Here is a 23,087-nt window from a genome sequence, read left to right as displayed (position 1 = left end):
ACAGTGAGAATACAGTATATATCAATAGATCAAGTACACCCATTTAAACGCAACAAATGTTTACTTTTAAATTAAAAAATACCTTTTAAGAAATCACAACTAAAAACAATAGACCATGCCTCTTTCAAGTAAAAGACAACAATATTAATAACGCACAGAAACACATAATAAATGTCTTTTTTCAAGAAAAAATAAAATTTCACTTAATAACTGAAGCATTTAGGCATATAGACCCTACTCACCTACGTCACAAAATGACGTGTGGCTGTATCCGGCCGCCATATTGTCCGTCATTTTTTAGCACTATTCTCAATGGTTTCAATTAGTCGTGCAATTTATAGAGCAATTCATGGAAGCCCCGGTGTTATCTGACGCTGTAAACTCATTGGATGCGTTGCATAAAAGGCGTTATGTGGAAAAGCTTCAGTTTATCCATTCGCCGGATCCATATTTGATGCCTAAATCGATGTTTTTCGACCCGCTGTCTTCGCCGTCTCTGCCTGACATCTGCTACCCTGATATTTACAATTATATTTTTTTTTATTATATTTATTTGTCCACACAAAATCAGCCTATTCTCACGAAAGTTTGAAAAACTTTAAGAGCTTGGAGGCTTATAAATACTTTGTTGCTGGTTGGGTGAAACAGGTCTTCGTCTATGAAAATTCGGCAGGAATCTATCTTGTGCTCGGGAAGGTGAGTTACGAAATTTTCAATTCAAAATCTTTTGTTCTTGCTAACATCCACTGTCAAGTCTAGGGATGGGAATCGAAATCCGATTCCAATTCAGAACCGGTTCCGAGTGTTTCGAGGCCTCGACATCACAATGAAAAAGCCTTAACGATCCCTTTAACTATCCCTAAAGACGCATATTGCGTCGTGACGTGTCTTGTCGTCCAGACGCATCAAACTAGCATGGCGCCAAGAACCACTCGCTCCAAAGTTTGGCTACACTTCACCAGGAAAAAGGGTGAAAATGAAAGGTTACGATAGTTTAGCACGAGCGTTGCCGCCGCAAACATAACAATGACGTAGGTTCGAACTCTCGAAAGTGTGTCTTCACTTCATGAGGAAAAATTACAACAAAGCGACTTGCAGTCATTGCGAGATGGAAATAACCGCATCGGGAGGGAATAGACTGCACTGTCCTCACCGAAACGCTAAGGCTCAGTCCTGGCTATACAGCTAGCTAAACTCCCAAATGACGATGCAGAAGACGTTGGTATAATTTGCTGACTTTATTCAACCATCACTTGAAACTAAAAATAGAAATGAAACAAATCAATTTCATCTCCAATAACAAACAGGTTCGCATCAACGTAAATCGGCGATGATTAGCTGCTAACACAGTCATAACAAACAGTTAGCATGCGTTCGCTAGCATTAGCACATCGTTTAAACAACTACACAACTGGATTTAAGTGTCCGATCGCGAGTGGAAACACACAACAACAACACAGAAGATGATACATACAGGCGTTGGCTCTGTGGATATTTTACAAACATTAACAAAGAACGTAGGCTCGTGGCAGTGTTTCCCTTTCTCACTAACTCATTCACTGGCTTGGATGCAGCATTTCTTCGACTTCGCGCTCTTCTTCGCGTGAGGAAGCGCAAGGGCGCCACCACTTGAGCGTGAAAGCGCCATAAAAACTAAAAGGCATGCATTTCAATATACTGGTAAATAAAAACAGGGGTCCCCAAACTACGGCCCGCGGCTCCATATTTGGTCCGGCCCCCTGAACAATTACAGAGAGCATCTTGAATTTTTTTTTTTTTTTTTCTCCCTCAGTAGAGTTATTTATTTCCTGGCCTTTTTCAGTGAATAATTCAGAAAGGGTTATTTGGTTATTATCTATTTAATTAACAGTGCTATTATTATTTATTATTATTATATTATATTATTTTTATTTTATTTACTTTTGTTCCGTGAAGAATCCACAGAGGGTTATTTGATTGTGGCTTTCTGAAAAACAATATTTTTTTTTACATTTCACACTCCTGCAATCGTCACACTTTTTCTGTTACAAACTGACCCCGGCCTCTCATCAGAGAAGGGAAAAGTTATTTGGCCCTCACAGGAAAAAGTTTGGGGACATTGCCAAAGGCAGAACAACGACCTATATGCCAAAATATACCAATATTTTTTATTTCTATTATAAAACTGTTTGAGTAAAATGTTACACATTCTTGTGCATTTGCCACTTATTGCCACAGTTAACATTGAAGCTTTGGGCCTCTTTTGACCTCGTTGTGAGTTTGTAAGTTTGTGACTTCTGATTAAACAAACTTGATGCCAATCAAAATGTTTGTTCTTCTTTTTCCCGAAATTAGAATCGATAAGAGAATCGATAAAGAATCGAATCGTTAAGCAATATCGATAATGGAATCGTAATCGTAAAAATCGTATCAATTCCCATCCCTAGTCAAGTCTAATGTATTTCATGTCATTTGTCAATGGAGCTAGGGCTTTTAATGTTTATATGGTTTAGCGATAGCACTCTCACTACATACATATATAATATGTAATAAATATGAAGTGCGATAGCACTATTCCAGATGGTCCCTAGTTGAATTTGTTTTTTGGCTTTTGACCTCAATAGTGAAATTGTAAATTAATTGTATGACAACTGCCTTATTATCCCCTTATAATTATATATTTTCAGGTAGTTCATTCACAACGTCTGAGTGTATGTTGTCGGCGATTAGCCTAGCAATGATCTTAATTGTGGTTGTCAACCCAAAACCCTCTAAATATATATTAAATGCATTTTACCAGATATAAAATGACTACTACATAATCTGTGGTAATCGTTTGGAGCCCAGTTTTCTCGTCGAATTGCAGCAGCCCATCTCGGTCTCCTCTCCAGGTCTCTCGGAATCCGGTAGAACTTCAAGTCTCTCCGTCGATCTTCTCTGTTATTGCAACCGACCGCCACACACGCCTTCACTATTTTGATTATTAATGTTAACGAGCTGAAAAACACGCCATAATAGGAGGAATTTAGCGGACTTCACTTTCCGTGAGGGAACGCTAGTTTGCGTGGTGTCGTCTGTATTTCTCACATCAAGCGAATACCTCTAATTGTCAATTAACGTGACGAGGAGGCTCCGCTTGTTGCGATGCAGTTTTCTTACTAAGCAGTGAAAACTGGAGAGGATGATAGTGTTTCAAATGAGCATGTAGATTTATTCTGTTGGCCATCTTTGTTGAAACAACTTCCAGAAACATTTTGCAGAGTGGTTCGTCCTCTTCCTCATTCCGCTCGCTCATTGCTGTGCGCCGACAGTGCACTCGGCCCTGCCCCCATCCATTAAATGACGGTCACTCAAACTCAAACTTATAAAACGAACATACCCAGAAGTCAATAAAACAGAGTGGCACAAGGAAGCTGAACTTTAAACAGCGCTGTCAAGCTCGTCTGCCACACATCTGCCGCAAGTAGGGCTGCAGCTATCGAATATTTTAGTAATCGAGTAATCGACTGAAAATTCTATCGATTAATCGAGTAATCGGATAAAACATATTTTTAGGTGAAGAGTAATTATAAATATACATGAGAAAACAAGACATTTCATCTAATCTTGAACCATTTTCAGTCAATCAATGTCTTTATTTTCGATGTATATTGTTGAAAACAGCCAACAATTGCATCTCAGATGTAACTAGAATTTTAAAAAAAGACAAATTCACTGCTTTCAGTCAAAAAAAACCCTTTAGATCTTATTTTTTTTTTAAAATCACTTGAAAGTTACGATTTTTTTCCACGTGTTTCAATTGAATTTTTATTTGTGTCAAGCCATTTTTAAGTTCTAGTTAAGTTTTACGCTACTCTAAACTGTAAGTCCTGATAGGATTTTGAGTTTTTGCAGTGTTCAAAATAAATATACGATACAGGCTGTATTAGAGCACATTAGGGACCAGTGCTACTTGGTGTTTTATCCAGCAATGACTACTAAGCTAAAATTGATAGTTAGCATTATTGAGTTTTTATTTTACACCCTTATCACTCCACAAAGCTATGTTATGTTAAAGCCTGTATGTAAGACACGTTAGCCACGCATCAAAAGTGGTCATAATTAATAGAAACCTAGCCCTCCGCAGGGCTAACGTTATGTGAGCTAGTGACTTGGACAGTAACGTTAATCTTATTTATTAGCGCTTAGCGCTCTACTGCTTTAAGATGGCAGCTGTTTATGAACGCTGCCCAGACGCAGCCGAGTCTGTCATTTTGTATCTAGTTCAACATACATGTGATCTCTATGAGACTCATCAGATGCTACATGCTACCAACTTAACATCATGCGGGCTAGTTTTTAGCAACGTCGGCGTAGTTTGGAGCGGCTGTCGGCTGCGGAAATGTTTTTTATATTTTTTTTATTGCTTCTTCCTCTACGCACGTGACGTCAGCGCGTTGTCCCGCATTAAAAGTAGTCCGAGCGAAACGTGATACTTAGAGCTGTCAAAATAAACGATTACTCGAGGTGAATAAAATTACTCAGATCAGTTTTTAAACTCGAGTTACTCGAGTTGCTCGAGTATTCGTTTCAGCTCTAGCCGCAAGCGCGTGCGTCACGCACGCACGCACGTGACAAACGTGCGCACGTGACGAATGCGCGCACGTGCACGCGAGGTGATAAATCGCAGCAGGGAAATTACAGTCTTCATTTTTATATACCACGCGATAAATGGAATTATTGCATATTGCGACAGGCTTAGTTGTATTATTATTCCGATATGTTTTTATGATTTTTTTGTTTCTCTATGTGTAATTGCTATTTGTAATTATGCGTACAGTATTTATGAAGGATTTAGCATAGGTGTTTGGGCTGTGGAACAAATTCATTGAATTATAATGTATTCTTATGGGAAAATCACACACGGCATTTGACCATTTCAACTTACAAACCAGGTCCTGGAACAAATTAAATTCATCAGAAGAGGTACCACTGTAGTTTTCTGGACAGTGCAGAAATTACATTAAATACAATTACTAGTTTTAACTGTTCTATTTTTGGGGGTTCTCAGTATACTTATTTCCCTTTCTATGTATGCATCCATAAGTTAAATACCCAGAACATTTGAGTCACAACAGTCATCCCTTAAATGAGTTCTCTTTGTTTTTTATAAAGTGGTTTCTATGGAAACTATGAACGAGCAGGCATTGGATCTTCTGCAAATACATACGTATGCTGTATTACAATTCAATTGTGTTTGATGGGTGACACTGTTGATGGCTGGTTAACATGACCCTTCAGAGTTCTTAGATAAAGGGGGTCAATCCCGGGCCTGTTTCATTTCCCAGGTGCATATAAACAAGGGTGTTTTACCAGGGCCGTTCCTGAGCAATTTGGTAGCCAAAGGCAACGTATTTGCTAGAGACCCCCCTCCCAGCCCACTGCTGCAACAATAGCAATTTTCACCACAAATACTTAAACACTTTACACTCTCATTGTACTTCTTTTTAAACCACCAGTTTGTGTGTGGGAAGGTACTGGACTTGGCGGGCTTGGACTTGTTGCTGATGTGGATAAGGAGGCTATAAAAGATGGCCCGAGATGTACAGAGGTGGAAGGAAAATATTTCAGAAGAGCATCTCCAAAGAGAAGAAAGTGGGATGTTAAATTATATTAGTCAAATAGCTGTTGATTGTGAAACCAGTATGACATAACCATATTAGTGCCTAACTTTAGCAGCCTACTGTACCAGGTGTTCGGATCCAGCCACTAACTTTGACGGGCGCGGTTTAAAAAGAAAATAAATTCATGAAGAACTGCAAGTACACAGGGCAATCCAATATTAATGATTTAAATAATATATGAACGGAATTTCCATTTTAATGAATTACTGACACGACACATTAAATAACAAATGTTTGCATTTAAGTCCATGGCACTTTTAGCCCTTCATACCACAGAACTATTAAATTATTACCGTACCCGTTGTACCTGGGTATAAGTTGCACCAGCCCAAAAATGTGCAATAGAGAGGGAAAAAAAACATATTAGTCGCACCGAAGTATAAGTCGCATTTTGGGGGGAAAATTTACTTGATAAAATCCAACACATAGAACACATATGTCATCTTGAAAGGCAATTTAAAATAAAAATACAATAGAGAGCAACATGCTGAATAAGTGTACAGTATGATAATGTTACATGATGCATGAACAACGAAATGTGAACGTTGCCGCTTTGTTAATGTAACATAGCATAAAGAACATGCTAACAAGTTTACTAAACCATCAGTGACACTCCAAAACACCAAAATAGCATGTGAAATGATAACATAATGTGTTAAAAATTTCACACATAAATCGCTCCAGAGTATAAGTCTCACCCCCAGCCAAACTATGAAAACTTATAGTCCGAAAAATACGGTAATTGCATATTTAATACTGTATTTATTTCAATAACCTTGGCACTTTTAGGCAAGGCGAATTTATTTGAATAGCACAATTTAACACAATGTAAAAGTGCTTCACCTTCACATCACATGAAAATCAGCAAGACACAATTTTAGTCCCCCATACACTGTGTCCAACTTTCTCTAAAATGAGTGGAAATAAATTTAACTAACACTAATCCACAGCTGGCTGAATACTGAAAATATTTCTAAAACAACAGGCCTGGCTAATGACACAGTATAATTTAGCTTTAGCAGTATGTCATCTGAACTCTTTGTACATAACCACTAGCTTGCAATTGCGTTAAGTATACATGCTTATGCAGTTTTTAAAAAAAAAAATCATCACAACAAACCTCTGTCTTTTTCACATTTATGCTCTTCTTCTTCCTTCGTCTTTCTAAAATGCGACGCAGAGGGCTCTTGTCTTTTCATGACGTCGTTACTATAACGTCGCTCAATTGCGGAGGATCGCATAAAAATAACACCTTCAGGTAGCTCGCTGGTCTGCGGTCTGTCACTGTGAGTGAGATTAGAGATTGTAGTGAATTTACCGCCTCACAAGAGACAGTGAAACGGGCAGAAGCCGTATTAGAAAAAGGATTTCTTTATTATTTACAGACTTGTATGTATTGTTGTTCTTTTATTTTATTGTCTTGTCTAAATTTTCAAATACTGCTATCATCAAATATTATTTGAACATTTTTCTTGACGCCCCTTTGGACGCTGCGACAACCCTAGCATTTGCCTAGCTCGCCTTATGGACTACACAAGAGCACAGGTCTGCGTTTACGCTGATGTAGGTGTGAACACAATCGAATCATTTCACAGCCAATGAATAGCCACCTTCGGACTTTTTTTTTTTTTTTACACTAAATGTGGCACATTGCAAATCTGAGACATGAAATTATTATATGACTATTTCCTCTCAATTTATTCCTACAGCACATCCCGTGTCAGCATGGCACAACACTGACTGATACATATACTACATGAGCTAATCAAACACACCACACATGCATACAAGTAATTTACAAGTTGAAACAGTTTTTCTAACTACTACCAAATCAGGCTGCTAACTCATTTCCAGACCTCCAGATAGTACTTGCTCTTTTAACCATCTATTTAACTCATATTTGACTTCCACTTCATATGACTGATGTAAACTTGAAGCTTCTGGCTACCAAATAAAAAAATGTTAACTAGGGTAAATTTGGAATGACTTAAATTATGCTTTAATGAGGAAAAAGTCAATAGGTTGCCTGCTTCTGCCAGACATTTGCTCATTGTGAAAGCTGTAATTCCTGAATCACTTTTATAATTGACCGGGGCACTTATTTCTAAAATCTACCAAAATTACCATCGGGCTTTTTATGTCCAAGAGCCTCCATGGTTACAGGCTTAGGTTTAATTGATGAGTTTCTGTGTGTGTTGGTGTGGAGGAAGGTAGCTGCTAATTGACTGGCTGTTAAAGCTTTTAATGAAGAGTGGGCCGTCAGCTCTCCAATTAGCTGTGGGGTGCCTTTGGGGGGGGGGGGGGCTCAGGAGAGAGTGTGAGGTGGGAGTGTGAGAAGGCTGATGAGTGCAAAGAAACACAAGCGCACTGCAGTCAGAAGTGGCGGAACTAATCGAGAAACGTTCAGTGATTGTCATTTTCTCAGTTTGAATTCTTGCCCTTAAGAAAGACAACTTTAGCTGCATTTTCGATTGTATTAGATTAAACTTCACTGTCATTACAATTGTTGTAAATACAAGGAATCAACCAGAAGTGCATTAATTTCATAGCGTGTAGTGGATTTCTCTAGGAAGTGTATAGAAACCAGTTCAAATTGCACGTTTTCGTAACATGAAAACTTAGACCAAGATAAATCATTTAATATCTAATTTTCACCATAAATGTGACATAAATCCTGTACCAACGTAAATTAAATAAAGGGAATTTTGTGGATGCATTTGGGAGATTTAAAGAGTGTTGCCAAACATTTTTTTGTAAGCTTAGGCTTGCTTTCTTGCTACCCTAGCCCGTATCGCATCCATATGAAGAAGACGAGGGGAGATTGTTGTCATTTGTAATAAACAGACAGCACTTTAAGAAAATTCCTGTAACTCCTTTAATGTTGTCGTTGACATCTTGCCAATCTTCCTTAATGTTTTGTCAATTAAAAAGGGATGTCCAGTCCTTGTAATGTCAGTTCAACACTGCAAATTTTCCACTTGACAAATGTCCTCATTGTGTTCCATCGTATATTAATTGCCTTTCCTTTGAACCCGTATGCTGACTGATGCCTTTGAAATGTATCAGATCTCCCCTTTGATGCCGTGTAAATTCTCTGCAGACCATGGCATGTGCTGTTTTAGAGATACTAGAAAATTTGAGCTTTGCTTAGGCTTTCTGTTATTTATCTTGAAGGAAAGCCGCTACCCTGCCTGCACTGTGACAAGACACAATCTCATAATACTTCCATCACAGGCAGGAGATGCCAACTCACCACATGAAACCTGAACAAAAAGGAATGAGGCATTTATGATTGTAGCAATTTACCATCCCAATATTTGTTTATGTTCATAATTTATCAGCAGCTTTTTATCATTACTTTTATTTTCTTCTATGAATGATTTTTTTTATTATGTACTGGGATTTCAGGACACGTCATCAGTAGTGAACCTCAAGTTCATTGGGTCTTTTGGCCATTACCACCAGACACCCTCACTTGAGGAAGACCCACTAGGGTTGATCAACTCCGAGCTGTGTCCAATAGCCAATTATGCGATCATTTTTTTTTTTTTATGAGACATAATTTCATCATAGACTGAGTGTGTTAGATACACACATCTGATTATCTCCTACACGGTTTCATAATCTACAAAAAATATGAGCAACCTTACAAAAATATATTTGAACAATATGTGTGTGCATGTTGCAGGTGCAGTGGAGGTGAGGAAAGAGGGTCTGGAGGCTCAGATCAATCGCCTTTCTGAACTCATTGGACGACTGGAAAATAAAGTAAGAGACCATCCAAACATGCATATTGCCTGTATGCCTGTCCTCATCTTTTTAATTGATACACTTTAGACTCCTATGCCTCGTACACTATTGGTGTTACCAGAGTTACTCGTCATCTGAAAGAAATGGAATCTTATCGAGTTTTAGCCATTACTGTCAAGGGTCAGGAAAACGGGCCTCGAGCCTTGATGGCGAGGTGGGGGGGTGTAGGTGTGAAAAAGTTTAACAATGAAAAGGTCCAAAAACAAAATACAAACAAAAGCACAGGAGATCCAACAAAAGGCTGGGTTGCAAAACAACTTACTATAAGAACCAGTGTACAAGGCAGGACGAGGGCACAGGAACACATATGTGACACTTACTCTGACATAGGTTATGTTTACATGGACAAAATTTCCTTAATCCGATCAATAGTTAGATTAAAATGATCGTTTTCATGGACACTAAAAATTAGAGATGTCCCTGTCCGATATTTGGATCGGATCAGATGCCGATATGGGCAAAAAAATGCGCATCGGTATCGGATCGGCCAACACAGAAAAATTCCGATCCAGATTTTTTTTAAAGTCCGGGTTTTCCAGCTCACCGATTTACATAATCCATTCCAGTTTTTGCTTCGGTTTCCCCTAAAATCCGGTCCGAATTTTACGGCACACCTTCAACACACTACATTTACATTACCGACTCCCAATTTACCAGGACTTTATCGGTAAAAATGTCAGCTGTGTGGGATCATTTCACCTTAAAGGACGACAAAGACGAAGAGGCAGATTGCAACATATGCCACAATAAAGTCAAGCGTGGTGGTAAAGCAGTAAGAAGTTTTAATACAACCAACCTAATCAAGCATTTAGCGAAATACCACCACAAACAATATAAGAAGTATGTTAAGAAAACCGAAGACAAAAAGAAAGGTCCTATGCAACTAACACTGGCAGAAACTTTTGCTATGCGTGACAAACTGGCACTCGACAGTCCCAAAGCCCAGGGAATAACAAGAGTCATTGCCGAAGAATTCATTCTGGATGACGAGCCATTATCTCTCGTGAGTAAAGACGCCCCATCCAACACTTAGAACCACGGTACAACATGCCCAGCCGTCATTACATCCTTGAGCAATTCGGCCGTGGAAGATTCAAGAACGATTCACAAACATCCAAATTCCGATTAGTGAAATATGTCAAGTAAAGCAGAACTAATACACAGCGCGTTCTTCGGGACGCAATGAGAAATGGACCGCATTGCGTCCTGACGCAATGCGGTCCATTTCTCATTGCGTCCCGAGAGTAAACATCCTGCTTGTCATAGACCCGGGTAATGCCAATGCTCAACTCAAGGCTGTAGCTCAACTCATGCCGCTGGATAAAAAACACAACAATACCTGACTGCTGCTGACAGCCGCTACAAACTACGTCAACATCGTTTTACTGTAGATAATAGATATCATATGTACAGTATATAGAAGTAGATGCAAAATGACAGACTCGACGGCGTTAGCAACATTGAAGTATTGAAAACTAGTTGCGTTGGTAAACAGCCGCCATCTTAAAGCAGGAGACTTCCCAAGTAGGCTGTTGTGAAACTTCCAAGCGAACTTAATTAACTTTTTATCTAAAATACTCCTAAATCATCGAAATCATGACTTGAATCTATCTTCAAAACAGTTTTAAATCTTTCACATGTCGAAAGTAGACAGAAGGGAAATTAGGGAATAACAGGAGCAATTTTAACAACTTTAACAGTTGATTCGCAAAATTAAATGAATTGAATGTAGTTTAAAGCTGCTGATACAGAATGGGGACTTAGTATATTATTTACTGTTTTAAAATGTTAACTTGATACTGAAATAGTCGTTTATTTAAACCTGAGAGGCTTTTTATACAATTTTTGTAACTAATGCGCGAAACACTAAAAGCATCTAATAGCTTGGGGGGTTTGGGGGATTTTCCACTGAGGTTGTTTGTGTGTTTTGCTTTTTTAAGACAGTTTACAATATTATTTGCACGTTTTACTGACTGACTATGCCATTTCTGTTTGTTATTTATAATGTTTTGTGTTTGTAACTGAATAAACAGGTCAGTTTCTTGTTACCAACCGTTGTGTTATTCAAACTCACCTAATTCAGCTGGCGAGTTGTTATCAAGAGTACTAAAACCTTTTTCAACATGAGTCTGACAACTAAGTAATGAGGCTAAATAACTTTAAGCTTGGGTCACATTAATTTGCGTCCCAAAATATAACTATTTATGTGTATTTAATACTAAAAGAAGAACATTCAAGCTTTGCTCATTTTTTGCTGGAGCAGTGAAAGGCGATGGATATGTCCTGTGAAGCTGGTTGCATGTCCTGTCAAAACGCCGTTGCAGATGGCTTATGGTAGAGAAATGAACATTCAATACACATGCAACAGCTCCGTGAGACATTCTTGCTGTCAGCATGCCAATTGCATGCTCCCTTGGCAACATCTGTGACATTGTGCTGTGTGACAACCCGGATATTTCAGAGTTGCCTTTTATTGTGGCCAATTGATGGCACACCTGTGCAATAATCATGCTGTCTCATCAGCATTTTGATACGGCACGCCTTTGAGATCGAATGAATAATCTCATCAAAGGAGAAGTGCTCTCTAGCACAGATTTAAGCTTCTGTGTTGCGGTGACGGCAGACCTACGCCGTTAACGCAGACCCGATTGAGGAACCTACGCCATAGCCTGGCGTGCACTTGAACTCACTGAGGTTTTGATGCCACTTCCAGTCAAATTGTTTTTTTTTTCACTTAATTGTTCTTAAAAGTCCAGATACTGCTCCGCATTCGTGAACACGGACAAAGGACGATGTTCTATTATCTTTGCTATTCGAGTCATGTTCTCCCGTCAAGCCTTCAACTGTTTTTCGAAGATCTGAATAAAAATGTGAAACACAAGGGCTGCCACATGGTGCCACTTGCCCTCCTGGATAGCGGGGCCGGATGTATGGGGGGGCCGGAAACAGCCGAATGGGGCGGAGACGTCATAACAAGGAAACAAAAGGTCGAGGCAGGTGCCATCGTTGTTTATCGACGAGAGTTGCGTTCGTGTCTTATCAAAAAATCGCTAAAATGGTTAAAACCTGTCATGCTATGTGGTTTACAAATAGCCATTTGTCGCAATGTAGTACCCATGAGTTCCTGAACGCGAGAAAAAGAGCTGGACTACGCAGACAATGAGTAAAGTTCGTCCACTCCACTGCAGGCAATTCCTTTGGATCGTTTATCCAGCTATCAGCTGCGACTTTGTATGGGCAGATTTGCAGGCCAATAAACACTAATTTTAAGTCGTATCGCCTCCTCGCGTCTTTCGGCAGTGACTCGTGATAATAATAAGTCATGTTTAAGACGTTTATATGAAAAAAAAAAGATGCAAAACACAGCTGAAATATATGAATTTCAGACGTTTGTCTACGGAAGTTTACCTGTGCGTGCCTCCATCTCAAAATGGCGACACGTTGCTATGCAAATGACGTCATCACGCCGAGTGCGAGAATAAGTAGATAGATGAATAAAAAAAAAAAAAAAAACAGACCCCCAAAAAATTAATGCAGCCTCAACGGGACACAGGCCAGTGTCCTACTTGCGCCGGTCCCAAGCCCGGAGAGGGTAAAAAAAAAGCCTGCATTGGGGGTGCTCCCTCAAGTTTTCTTGGTGCCCACTCTGGTGGGTAAACCCAGATCCGGGCCTGCTGGATAGCACAAGAACAAGTACTTCCCTTCACTTCTTGACCCTCAAAGTGTACAGTACCTGAGAGAAGACAACTTTATTACCCTCACAAAAAACTACCACTGCTAAAGAGAGCAACGCTCTGTGATGCACAACAGTTGTATGAAGAAGTATCTGAATCTCACATTTCTGCATAAAATCACCATCAAATGTGATCTGATCTTTATCAAAATCAGACAGATGTAAAAGCAGTGTCTGCTTTAACTAAAACCACCCAAACATTTATATATATAGTTCTCATATTTTAATGAGGATAGCATGCAAACAATGACAGAACCGGGGAAAAATAAGTAAGTGAACCCCCTGCCTAAGTGCCTAAAACCAATTTTTACCAAACAATTAAGGTCAGGTGTGTGCCCAATCACTAGCCACGTTTACATGGAGCCAAATATTCCAATTACAATCGGTTTAGATGTTCGAACCGAATAAATGTGTTCCATATAAACTCCTCATTCGGAATGAACAGGCCCAAACTGAATGGAATTTCATTCCGTTTCACAGGGGTGGAATATTCCTTTTCCCAAACCGATTAGAAGTAAAATTATATCATGTAAACAGGGAAGCGGAATGGTGTCTGGTTGCGTTCTTTCTGCACATGCTCCGTACTGACGTGGTGACGTCACTTGGTGACGTAAGTAACGTCACTTGCAACATGGCTTCCAAGCACAGCGCACCTAATTGGAGTCCGACGGAAAGTTTGTATTTAATTCAAACTTTAAAAGAATTGAATATAATTGCTCACTTAGACGGGCGTAAAACGAGGAACAGTGAACTATTTAAAAAAGTTCACGAGAGGTTACACGAAGCCGGAATAGACCGGAGCGTTGACCAGATTAGAAACCGGTGGAAAACGCTGAAAACCGGCTACTACAAGGCAAAAGAGCAAAACAGCAGAAGCGGGTACGACCCCACAAACTTTCCATTCTTCGAGCCGATGGACGAAGTGATGGGAGGACGACCACTGGCCAACGTCGATGTCCACAAACACTTTGTTTTGATTAATCTGCGCATGTCAGACAGCAGTTGTCAAACGTCCTTTCGGAATAAAGGCAGACACATGTAAACGCTGGATCGGAATAGATGAACTGACATGTAAACAGCTGATCTGAAATTTCCATTCGGAATGATTTGAATAGGTATGAATAAAAGTCAGCATGTAAATGTGGCTACTGATGAGTGGTTTAAAGCTGCCCTGCCCACGATAAAACACACACCTGTTAAGAATTGTCTTGATGAGAAGCATTGTCTGATGTGCAGCATGGCTGGTCAAAAGAACTGTCTGAAGACCTGCGATCAAGGATTGTTGATTTATATAAAGCTGGGAAAGGATACAAAACCATCTCTAAATGTCTGGATGTTCATCAATCGACAGTCAGAGAAGTTGTCTACAAATGGAGAGAGTTTGGCACTGTTGCTTCTCTCCCAAGGAGTAGCCGCCCACCAAAGATGACGCCAAGAGTTCTGCGCAGATTATTCAGAGAGATAAAAAAGAACCCTAGAGTGTCTGCTGAATACTTACAGAAATCACTGGGACAGTCCAATATCTCTGTGCACACATCAACTACTGTATATATAAAACTATGGCCAAGAATGGTGTTCAAGGGAGGAAAATACACGTTCTGGAGTGGCCAAGTCATAGTTCAGACTTGAGAAACCCCAATAAACCCCATTGAGATGCTGTGGCATGAACTAAAGACAGCGATTCATGCCAGACACCCCAGGAATCTGAACTACTGGAATTTTGTAGAGAAGAATGGGCCAAGATTAGTCCTGATCAATGTGCCAGACTGATCTGCAGCTACAGGAAGCGTCTGGTTTAAATCATTGCTGCCAATAGGGGGGCCACAAAATATTAAATGTGATAGTTCACTTACTTATCCCCCCCCCCCCCTTCTGTCATTATATGCATACTCTCCTCATTAAAATATGAAAACCTATGAATGTTTGGGTGGTTTTAGTTAAAGCAGACACTGTTTTTTTATCTATGTGATTTTGACAAAGACCAGATCACATTTGATGATTTTATGCAGAAATGTGAGATTTTCCAAAAGGTTCAGATACTTTTTCATACCACTGTAGTTGGTACTAACCTGACGACAATTAGGTAATATCCTTAGCTTCCTAACTAGAATTTGGGTTTGTACTCAGACGGACTTTAAATGTCCAAATGGGAAATTTCCACAGTCTGTTAAGTTGTCAAAAAGTACACATATTCTAAAATAGATAAATTCACAATAATCAATGTTACGTTAACGAGGTACTTACTCACCTCAACCTCATACTTTCAATTTTTCATTTTTCCAACTTCCTCCTGCAATACACAAACATTTACAACTGTTTGCGTTGTAGGATTTGTTGACAATTTTTTACAGACTTTGGAAAGTCGGGGAAAAAAACAATGTTACTATGAAAAAACTAAACGGTCTTTCAGCGGTAGCCATGGTGTTCCCCTTACCAACAGGTGGTACGGAAGTAATATAGTGTCATCACACTTGTCATCCCCATAGACGACCATTTACATGCTTTAATTTACCCAAGATGTGAAGCGAGCTTTGTCTGTATTTCTGACGGAAAAAGACAGCGACAGATTGAACAGGTACAGTGAATATACACGTCTGCTATCTCAGCTACTTTATACTTGTTTTGTGTGTATCAGCATTTACAGTGGGGCAAATAAGTATTTAGTCAACCACTAATTGTGTAAGTTCTCCCACTTGAAAATATTAGCGAGGCCTGTAATTGTCAACATGGGTAAACCTCAACCATGAGAGACAGAATGTGGAAAAAAAAAAAGAAAATCACATTGTTTGATTTTTTAAAAATTTGTTTGCAAATCATGGTGGAAAATAAGTATTTGGTCAATACCAAAGGTTCATCTCAATACATGGTTATGTACCCTTAGTTGGCAATAATGGAGGCCAAGCGTTTTCTGTAACTCTTTACAAGCTTTTCACATACTGTTGCTGGTATTTTGGCCCATTCCTCCATGCAGATCTCCTCTAGAGCAGCGGTGTTTTGGGGTTGTCGTTGTTTCTACCAAAAAGTTCGATTTTGGTTTCATCTGGTCATAACACATTCTCCCAGTCCTCTTCTGGATCAGCCAAATGCTCTCTAACGAACCACAGACGGGCCTGGACGTGTACTTTCTTCAGCAGGGGGACACGTCTGGCAGTGCAGGATTTGAGTCCCTGGCGGCGCATTGTGTTACTGATAGTAGCCTTTGTTACTGTGGTCCCAGCTCTCTGTAGGTCATTCATTAGGTCCCCCCATGTGGTTCTGGGATTTTTGCTCACTGATCTTGTTATCATTTTGACGCCACGGGGTGAGATCTTGCATGGAGTCCCAGATCGAGGGAGATTATCAGTGGTCTTGTATGTCTTTCATTTTCTAATAATTGCTCCCACAATTGATTTCTTTACACCAAGCGTTTTACCTATTGCAGATTCAGTCTTCCCAGCCTGGTGCAGGTCTACAATTTTGTCTCTGGTGTCCTTCGACAGCTCTTTGGTCTTGGCCATAGTGGAGTTTGGGGTGTGACTGACTGAGGTTGTGGACAGGTGTCTTTTATACCGATAATGAGTTGAAACTGGTGCCATTAATACAGGTAATGAGTGGAGCCTTGTTAGACCTCGTTAGAAGAAGTTAGACCTCTTTGACAGCCAGAAATCTTGCTTGTTTGTAGGTGACCAAATACTTATTTTCCACTGTAATTTGGAAATAAATTCTTTAAAAAACAAACAATGTGATTTTCTGTTTTTTTTTTCCACATTCTGTCTCTCATGGTTGAGGTTTACCCATGTTGACAATTACAGGTCTCTCTAATCTTTTCAAGTAGGAGAACTTACATAATTGGTGGTTGACTAAATAATTTATTTGCTCCATTGTATGTGCTCAATGCGCGTGCGTATAACTGACGTCACATACTGTATATCAAACGCTGGTTGCGCTTGTAAGCGTTGTCCTTTTTCGTGCTTAATTACCTTTTCTTCATTAGCAGAGGTCTAAGAAATGTGGAATTTGCATATTTAAATACTTTTAGCAACTACATCGTTAAAATGGAGGTTATTTATAGTAGAGGTCGTCTTTTTAAGTTTAAAAAAGTAATTTATATGAAAATAATTCATTCAAATCAAAAAATATTTCAGTGTTTAGTGGTATTTTGTCATATTATTTCATTCATTTAATATGTAGAAGACTAAATAAGAATTTTTTTTTTTTTTTTTTAATTAAGTGTATTTTTTTTTAATACCAATAATTGTAGAAAGTTTGTAAGTTGTAGAAAGCATTTTACATTATATCATTCCTAAATTAGTAAATTATATTGAATGCACTGTAATGTGTTTTATTGTATTGACAATGAACAATTTATTTGAATACATGATGAATGAAAAAAAATAATTCAATCGAATAAGCTCATATATTTTACTTTTCAAATTTTATTTACTGGTACTTCTAAAATATATTTACATTTGGAAATGAAGATTTGAAATAAACCTTAATTGTTCATGGTTTTTTTTTTTTTTTTTTTTTAAACATATTTTGATCGACTGATTATTTCATCATCGTAAAGTTCAGTAAAATGTGTAATAAATTGTGTCGATCTCAGATAAATTGAAATATATTTTCTCACCCCACTTATAAAAAACCAGTTAGATTACAGGACTCTCGATAAATGTCAATGCTCAGTCGGCAGAATTAAGAGCGATGGGGGTTTTATGGGTTTTTGCCAACCTTTGAATTGGACTGATCCCAAGCTGAGCAACAGCATAATTCAATAAAACATTAAATATGAGATGATTTTTTTTTGCGTCATTTGTAATTCATTTTTGATTCTTGTATTATAGTTTCTGTACATTACAGTAAACCAATGTGTAATTACAGAAGTGACATCTCGGTTGTGGAGATGCATTTATGCAATATGCAACAGACAACACCACCACTGCCCCCCCCCCCCCACACACACACACACACGCACACACACACACACACACACACACACACACATCCCTGTCGTACAAACACAAGATTTACACTCAAGTCAGAGTAGTTTGTTATATGTTGGACTAGAGTTTAATGGGATGTCAAAATACATGATTTGATAAAAAAAGTGATGCCGTATGATCAGAAATTAAAGGGGTGGAGATTACAGTTTTAAAACGTTAGCAAGGATTTAATTTATTCACTGTCACTGACGAGGATAGAGGTCCAATTTCTATGAACTAGGAAGGCTGACAGTGAATGATCATGATTTGTGGAAATATTGGGTTAGGAAAGAATTAACAAGCTATACAAAAAAAGGTCCCTTAATTCAAGCCATTAAATATATAAACAGAAAAGAAATGGATATCTTAAATTTGAGTTCTAATTGGTGAAATGTGTCTGAGGTACTCATGCAGAGCTGTGCAATTAGGTATACTTCTCTAACAAACAAATGCACTGAAATCTTGATTAAACAAAAATAGTTGGTAATTGCTCGATGACAACAACTTAGAGTAAACATGAATTTACTGACTAATTGGGATTCAAGAGGGCATGGATAAGCAATCAGTGAATCATAATTGTTAGAGTTGGATCAGAACAAATATTAGAATATCATACTACCTTATTCAGAAATTCCGAATGGATCTGCAACTGCAGCTGCACCTCATTTACCTAAAGGTTTCATGATTTTTAGCCTGTGTTTATGGCCAATGCCATTTTGAATTACTGTGCAGAGCTTGTACGCATTTGCTCAGATTATTAAAGTGGAAATAAAAAAGCAGTCAGCGGATGAAAATTTTAAAACTCGAATCAAGACAAAATAAATACTGTTGCGCAAATGAGAGAAAGCAAGTTTTCCCTTGGTAATCACATGCGTGAATTGTGATTGCACTTCTGACTTTTGGTTGTGGACAGGGGCATGCGGTCACCTTTGAAAACACACCGGAATGTGTTTATCTCATTATGGAAATACTGTATGAAACACACAAACTTGGCTCAGATGAATTCATATTCCCAATCAGCTAAGTTTGCAACCACCCTGCCAGCTTTGACACATTGTGCGTCTGACCTTTAACGAAATCAGGATAAATCCAGAAGCAGACTTCGAGGAACCGCGCACACATTGGTTCGGTCAGTTGGAATTTTCGTTGGCCAGAGTACACTTGGTACGACTGGCTCCAAGGGCAATCTCTGGATACTGCAGGGTTTGAAATAAAGTGGTACCTCTACATATGAAGTTAATTCGTTCCAGGTCCTTGTTTGTAAGTTGAAATGGTCGTATGTCGAGCAAGATTTTCTCATAGGAATAAATTATAATTCCATTAATTCGTTCCACAGCCCGAAAACCTAGACTAAATCCTTAATAAATACTGCTGGTACTATTGCAAACGGCAATTACACATAGCAAAACAAATAAATTATAAATAAAATCTGAATAATAATATAATAATAATAATTCCTGTAATAATGTAACGAGTCGGGTTCTAATGTGGAGGACATGTTTTGGGTACTGTACTTGAACACACCAGGTGGCTGACGTGACAGAGTAAGACAGGCGCGGTAGAGATTTTACTTTTTCTTTTAATGTTTTGTTGTTGGCGTCGACTGCGGCAGGCATTCGGCGTGTTGTGTTGCACAAGTTCTAAAATAAATGATTATAAGCCTGACGAAGCTGGCGATTTCATTTGTCGATATTACCAGCGTAATAATTGTCACCTTAAGACTGGCAAACGGAGGTCGGAGGAGGACCGTCGAGATCGTAGACATTCTACGGCCGTATTGTGGAGCCAGTTCACGGACTTTCATACCACGCTTATATTTTTCTATCATTTCCATCTTCATTTCAATTGTAAGCATAACCTTTTTCCCTTTTTCACCACCTGCACTAACATTCCCATGTTGATTTCTCTCACAAGAAAATCCGCCGTGCGTCCGTCTTGCGGGAAAACAAAGAAACTGCAGCGTCATAAATTGTCGTATTTCGATCATGTCGTCGAATGTAGAAACAAATGGCGAGTGAAATTTTACGTTGGATTTTGAAAAGATCATGTGTCGAAGCGATCGTATATCAAGGTACCACTGTACATACGGGCTTTCCACACAATATTTTGCCTTGCTCACAGCCAGGTTAGCTGACCATTAGCTAGCCACATGTGCTGTTTAATTTTTTTATGTACACTATTTAATTGTCTTTCGGTGTGACTTTACATCTGAATATATGTGCCCTACAATTGCCATGGAAGCAATTCCGCATTTCCTTTTGACAAAAGTCAGCTGGGACAGAAAAAGAAAACATAGACGAACTGAACGGATGATTTTTTTTCTGGCATGTGTGAAGAGAGCCTTTATAGCATTGTATTGACTTTACAAGTAAAATTTATTATGGGAGGCATGGGAATGAATATATTTTTAATATTAAATATTTCACTGCATCGACATTAAAGCTGTAGGAAATTGAATCTTAAGCCAAGCTTGTGCATGCCCCTGCAAGACACTAATAAGACTCACTCTAATAAAATCCACTTTAGTTTTATCCTGTTAGTGTGCAACAATATTTGTCTAAGCACTGAACATACCTGAATATCAATGTAGAAACCAACTTAAGTGTTAACACAATATCAATACCGTAATAGCATTTCCCATTAAATAAAAACAAATGTGCTTTCCCAAGTAAAAAAAAATTATCATGCAAGACAATGCCTTGATGCGTTAAAGCGTTAGCCCCTCAGGGTTTCAAAGAAAGAAAAAAAAAACCTCACGGTAATTCTCTTTCACTACCTGCGGAGCATGCTTCAAAGGAAGATATTTCAGTGTGCATGGCTAATAACTTAAACAGCAACTCCAGGAGGGAATTATTTCATTTTACATATGATGCAGGGAAAAACTATCCATGGACTCAAGCCTGAGTTATTTTTTTTTTATTTTATTTTTTTTTTTTTAATTAAAACCTGTCCTGTTCAGCTGTTTGACACAGAGAATGGAAGTCTAAGTGCCCGGATTCTGAACAGTTTTAATGTTTCACATTGAGAGTCTGACATACTCCCATTGTGATCATTCAAAATACCTTTTTATTATGACAAAGCAGCGAACAGGAAGGGATTATGGGGGGACAGAAGAAAAGAAATACAAGAGAAGAAAGAAAAGAAACACATACACAAACAACAACAAGAAATACATTGAACATCTAAACTAGTTACTAATATGCTGGTGCTATCGTCAGCGAGATGTATTTCCGGTTTACACCATGTGGGGGCCTATTGGCCAGTGAAAGAGGAGAATGGGGGTGTCTATAAGACTATAAGCTAAGTGATTGAAAGGGGTAGAGTGTACACAAATCAGTTCTGTGATCTAGAACCCAGTAATCGTGTGAATCTCTTATGAGTGTTAGCCCGTTGGCGACCAACCCTACGCCGCCGCATCGCCAATCCCGGCACCGGAACCCCCAACCCGAGCATGCCCTACCACATCCAGAAGCACGCAAGCCCCACCGGGCGCGCGACAGCCACGCAGACGGGCGGAGAAACCGCGCGGGCGCCAACCCAGGGCCACGGCCCCCACCCAGCCAGCCCGGGGAGGGAGGGCAGGCGGGGGTGTGGGGGGGCCATGCGCTGCCCATCCCTCCTCCCGCCGCCCAGCAAAGGAGCCATCGTCCCCCCCCCCCGGGACCCAGGGTGGTCCCCCGGGCCACCCGCGCGCCCATCAACCGGCCTTCAGGGATGGCAGGAGGGGACACATCACCAACCCCACGCCTACACCCATCCCCGCCCGCCCACCCGGGCCACGAGCCGCAGTCAAAGCCCCCCAACCGGCACGGCACGCCACGGGACCCCCAGCGGTCCACCAAGCCCCAGGCAAGGCAGGGTCCCCCGCTGGTGCAGGCGACACCCCGCTGATACACCGGCGCCCAGCCAGCGACCCGCGACGGAGCGCAGGGCGGATGCCCAGCCAGAGAAGAGAGGGGAAGGCGGAGGCAGGAGAACGCCCAGGAACTGCCACGGGGCGATGCAAGATCGGAGACCCGACCCCCCAGCCCACTCCCGCGGCCGGCAGCCGAGGCAGAGGGGAGGCCACACCCCGGGAGCCACGCCATATAGAAAAAGTGTGGGACCCACCTATCACCCTATTACTGTGGCTGCCAGGTTCCCGACTGGCAGCCATCACCCAGCACCGTGATGGGGGTGTGAGGGGAGGGTAGTGCAATGTATGCATTAAAATAGGAGAGCTCAAGCCTGAGTTATGCTTCTGCGTTGCGGTTACGGCGAAGCTACTACGGCGTCAATGAGCATTCGATAGTTCTGCAGCAAGGGAACGCGTTGCTCTGTAATTCACCGCCAAGCCACTAGAGGGGTGTGGCGTTGTGTTTGTAAGGTTTGAGGGGACTCTTGTCGACTTCCTCTAGTTTTCCTCCGGTTACACAATAATGCCAACGGAAGATGGAACACTTGAATGTGGATCTTCAGCTCATCAACATTGAACAATAAATGTTGATCATACTGTAATGTCCGTAACTATGCGCAGATCCTTTAAGAGGATATCAGACTGGGGAGCGGTGACATAGCAGGAAGCGAGTGGAAAGAACGGGAGAAAGTGAAGTTTAGCGGTCACATGTTGCGGAAGCCCACTAGTATTTTGTTATTTATTTTAATGTTGTCACAATAAAGTGGGGAAAGCCATCATCGACTCCTCTGCTTCTTCCCCCCATCCGTTATCATAAAAGCACCGGGGCACTCTCAATCAGTGACAATGTATCAACTGTGTGAACTGTTGTTGAAAATTAAGCATCAAAACAACTCTCTTGACACCAAACCTGTGCTTTATTCTTCATATAATTAAATTGTGAACTGTAAATAAGTCACAGACTCACATTAAACTTATGTACACAATAAATGATGGAGTACACTAACCAAAAATACAACGTAAAATGATAAAAAGCCGGCAGTGTT

At 40.0% G+C, this 23,087-nt stretch overlaps 1 protein-coding gene across 1 annotated transcript in view; it reads left to right on the top strand.

Annotated features, from left to right (window-relative positions):
• The window catches only part of necab2 (N-terminal EF-hand calcium binding protein 2), a 215,559-nt gene that overhangs the window by 145,909 nt on the left and 46,563 nt on the right, over positions 1–23,087 (top strand). Inside the window, exon 8 of the mRNA XM_057836566.1 lies at positions 9,331–9,410. Within this exon, the coding sequence (XP_057692549.1) occupies positions 9,331–9,410 (80 nt within the window). The remainder of the gene's footprint in view (positions 1–9,330; positions 9,411–23,087) is intronic.

Source organism: Corythoichthys intestinalis, chromosome 5 (genome assembly GCF_030265065.1).
Source record: "Corythoichthys intestinalis isolate RoL2023-P3 chromosome 5, ASM3026506v1, whole genome shotgun sequence".
In the NCBI taxonomy this organism is placed as follows: domain Eukaryota; kingdom Metazoa; phylum Chordata; class Actinopteri; order Syngnathiformes; family Syngnathidae; genus Corythoichthys; species Corythoichthys intestinalis.
Note: the sequence above shows the minus strand (reverse complement) of the source record. Positions and strands in the feature narration are given on the sequence as shown.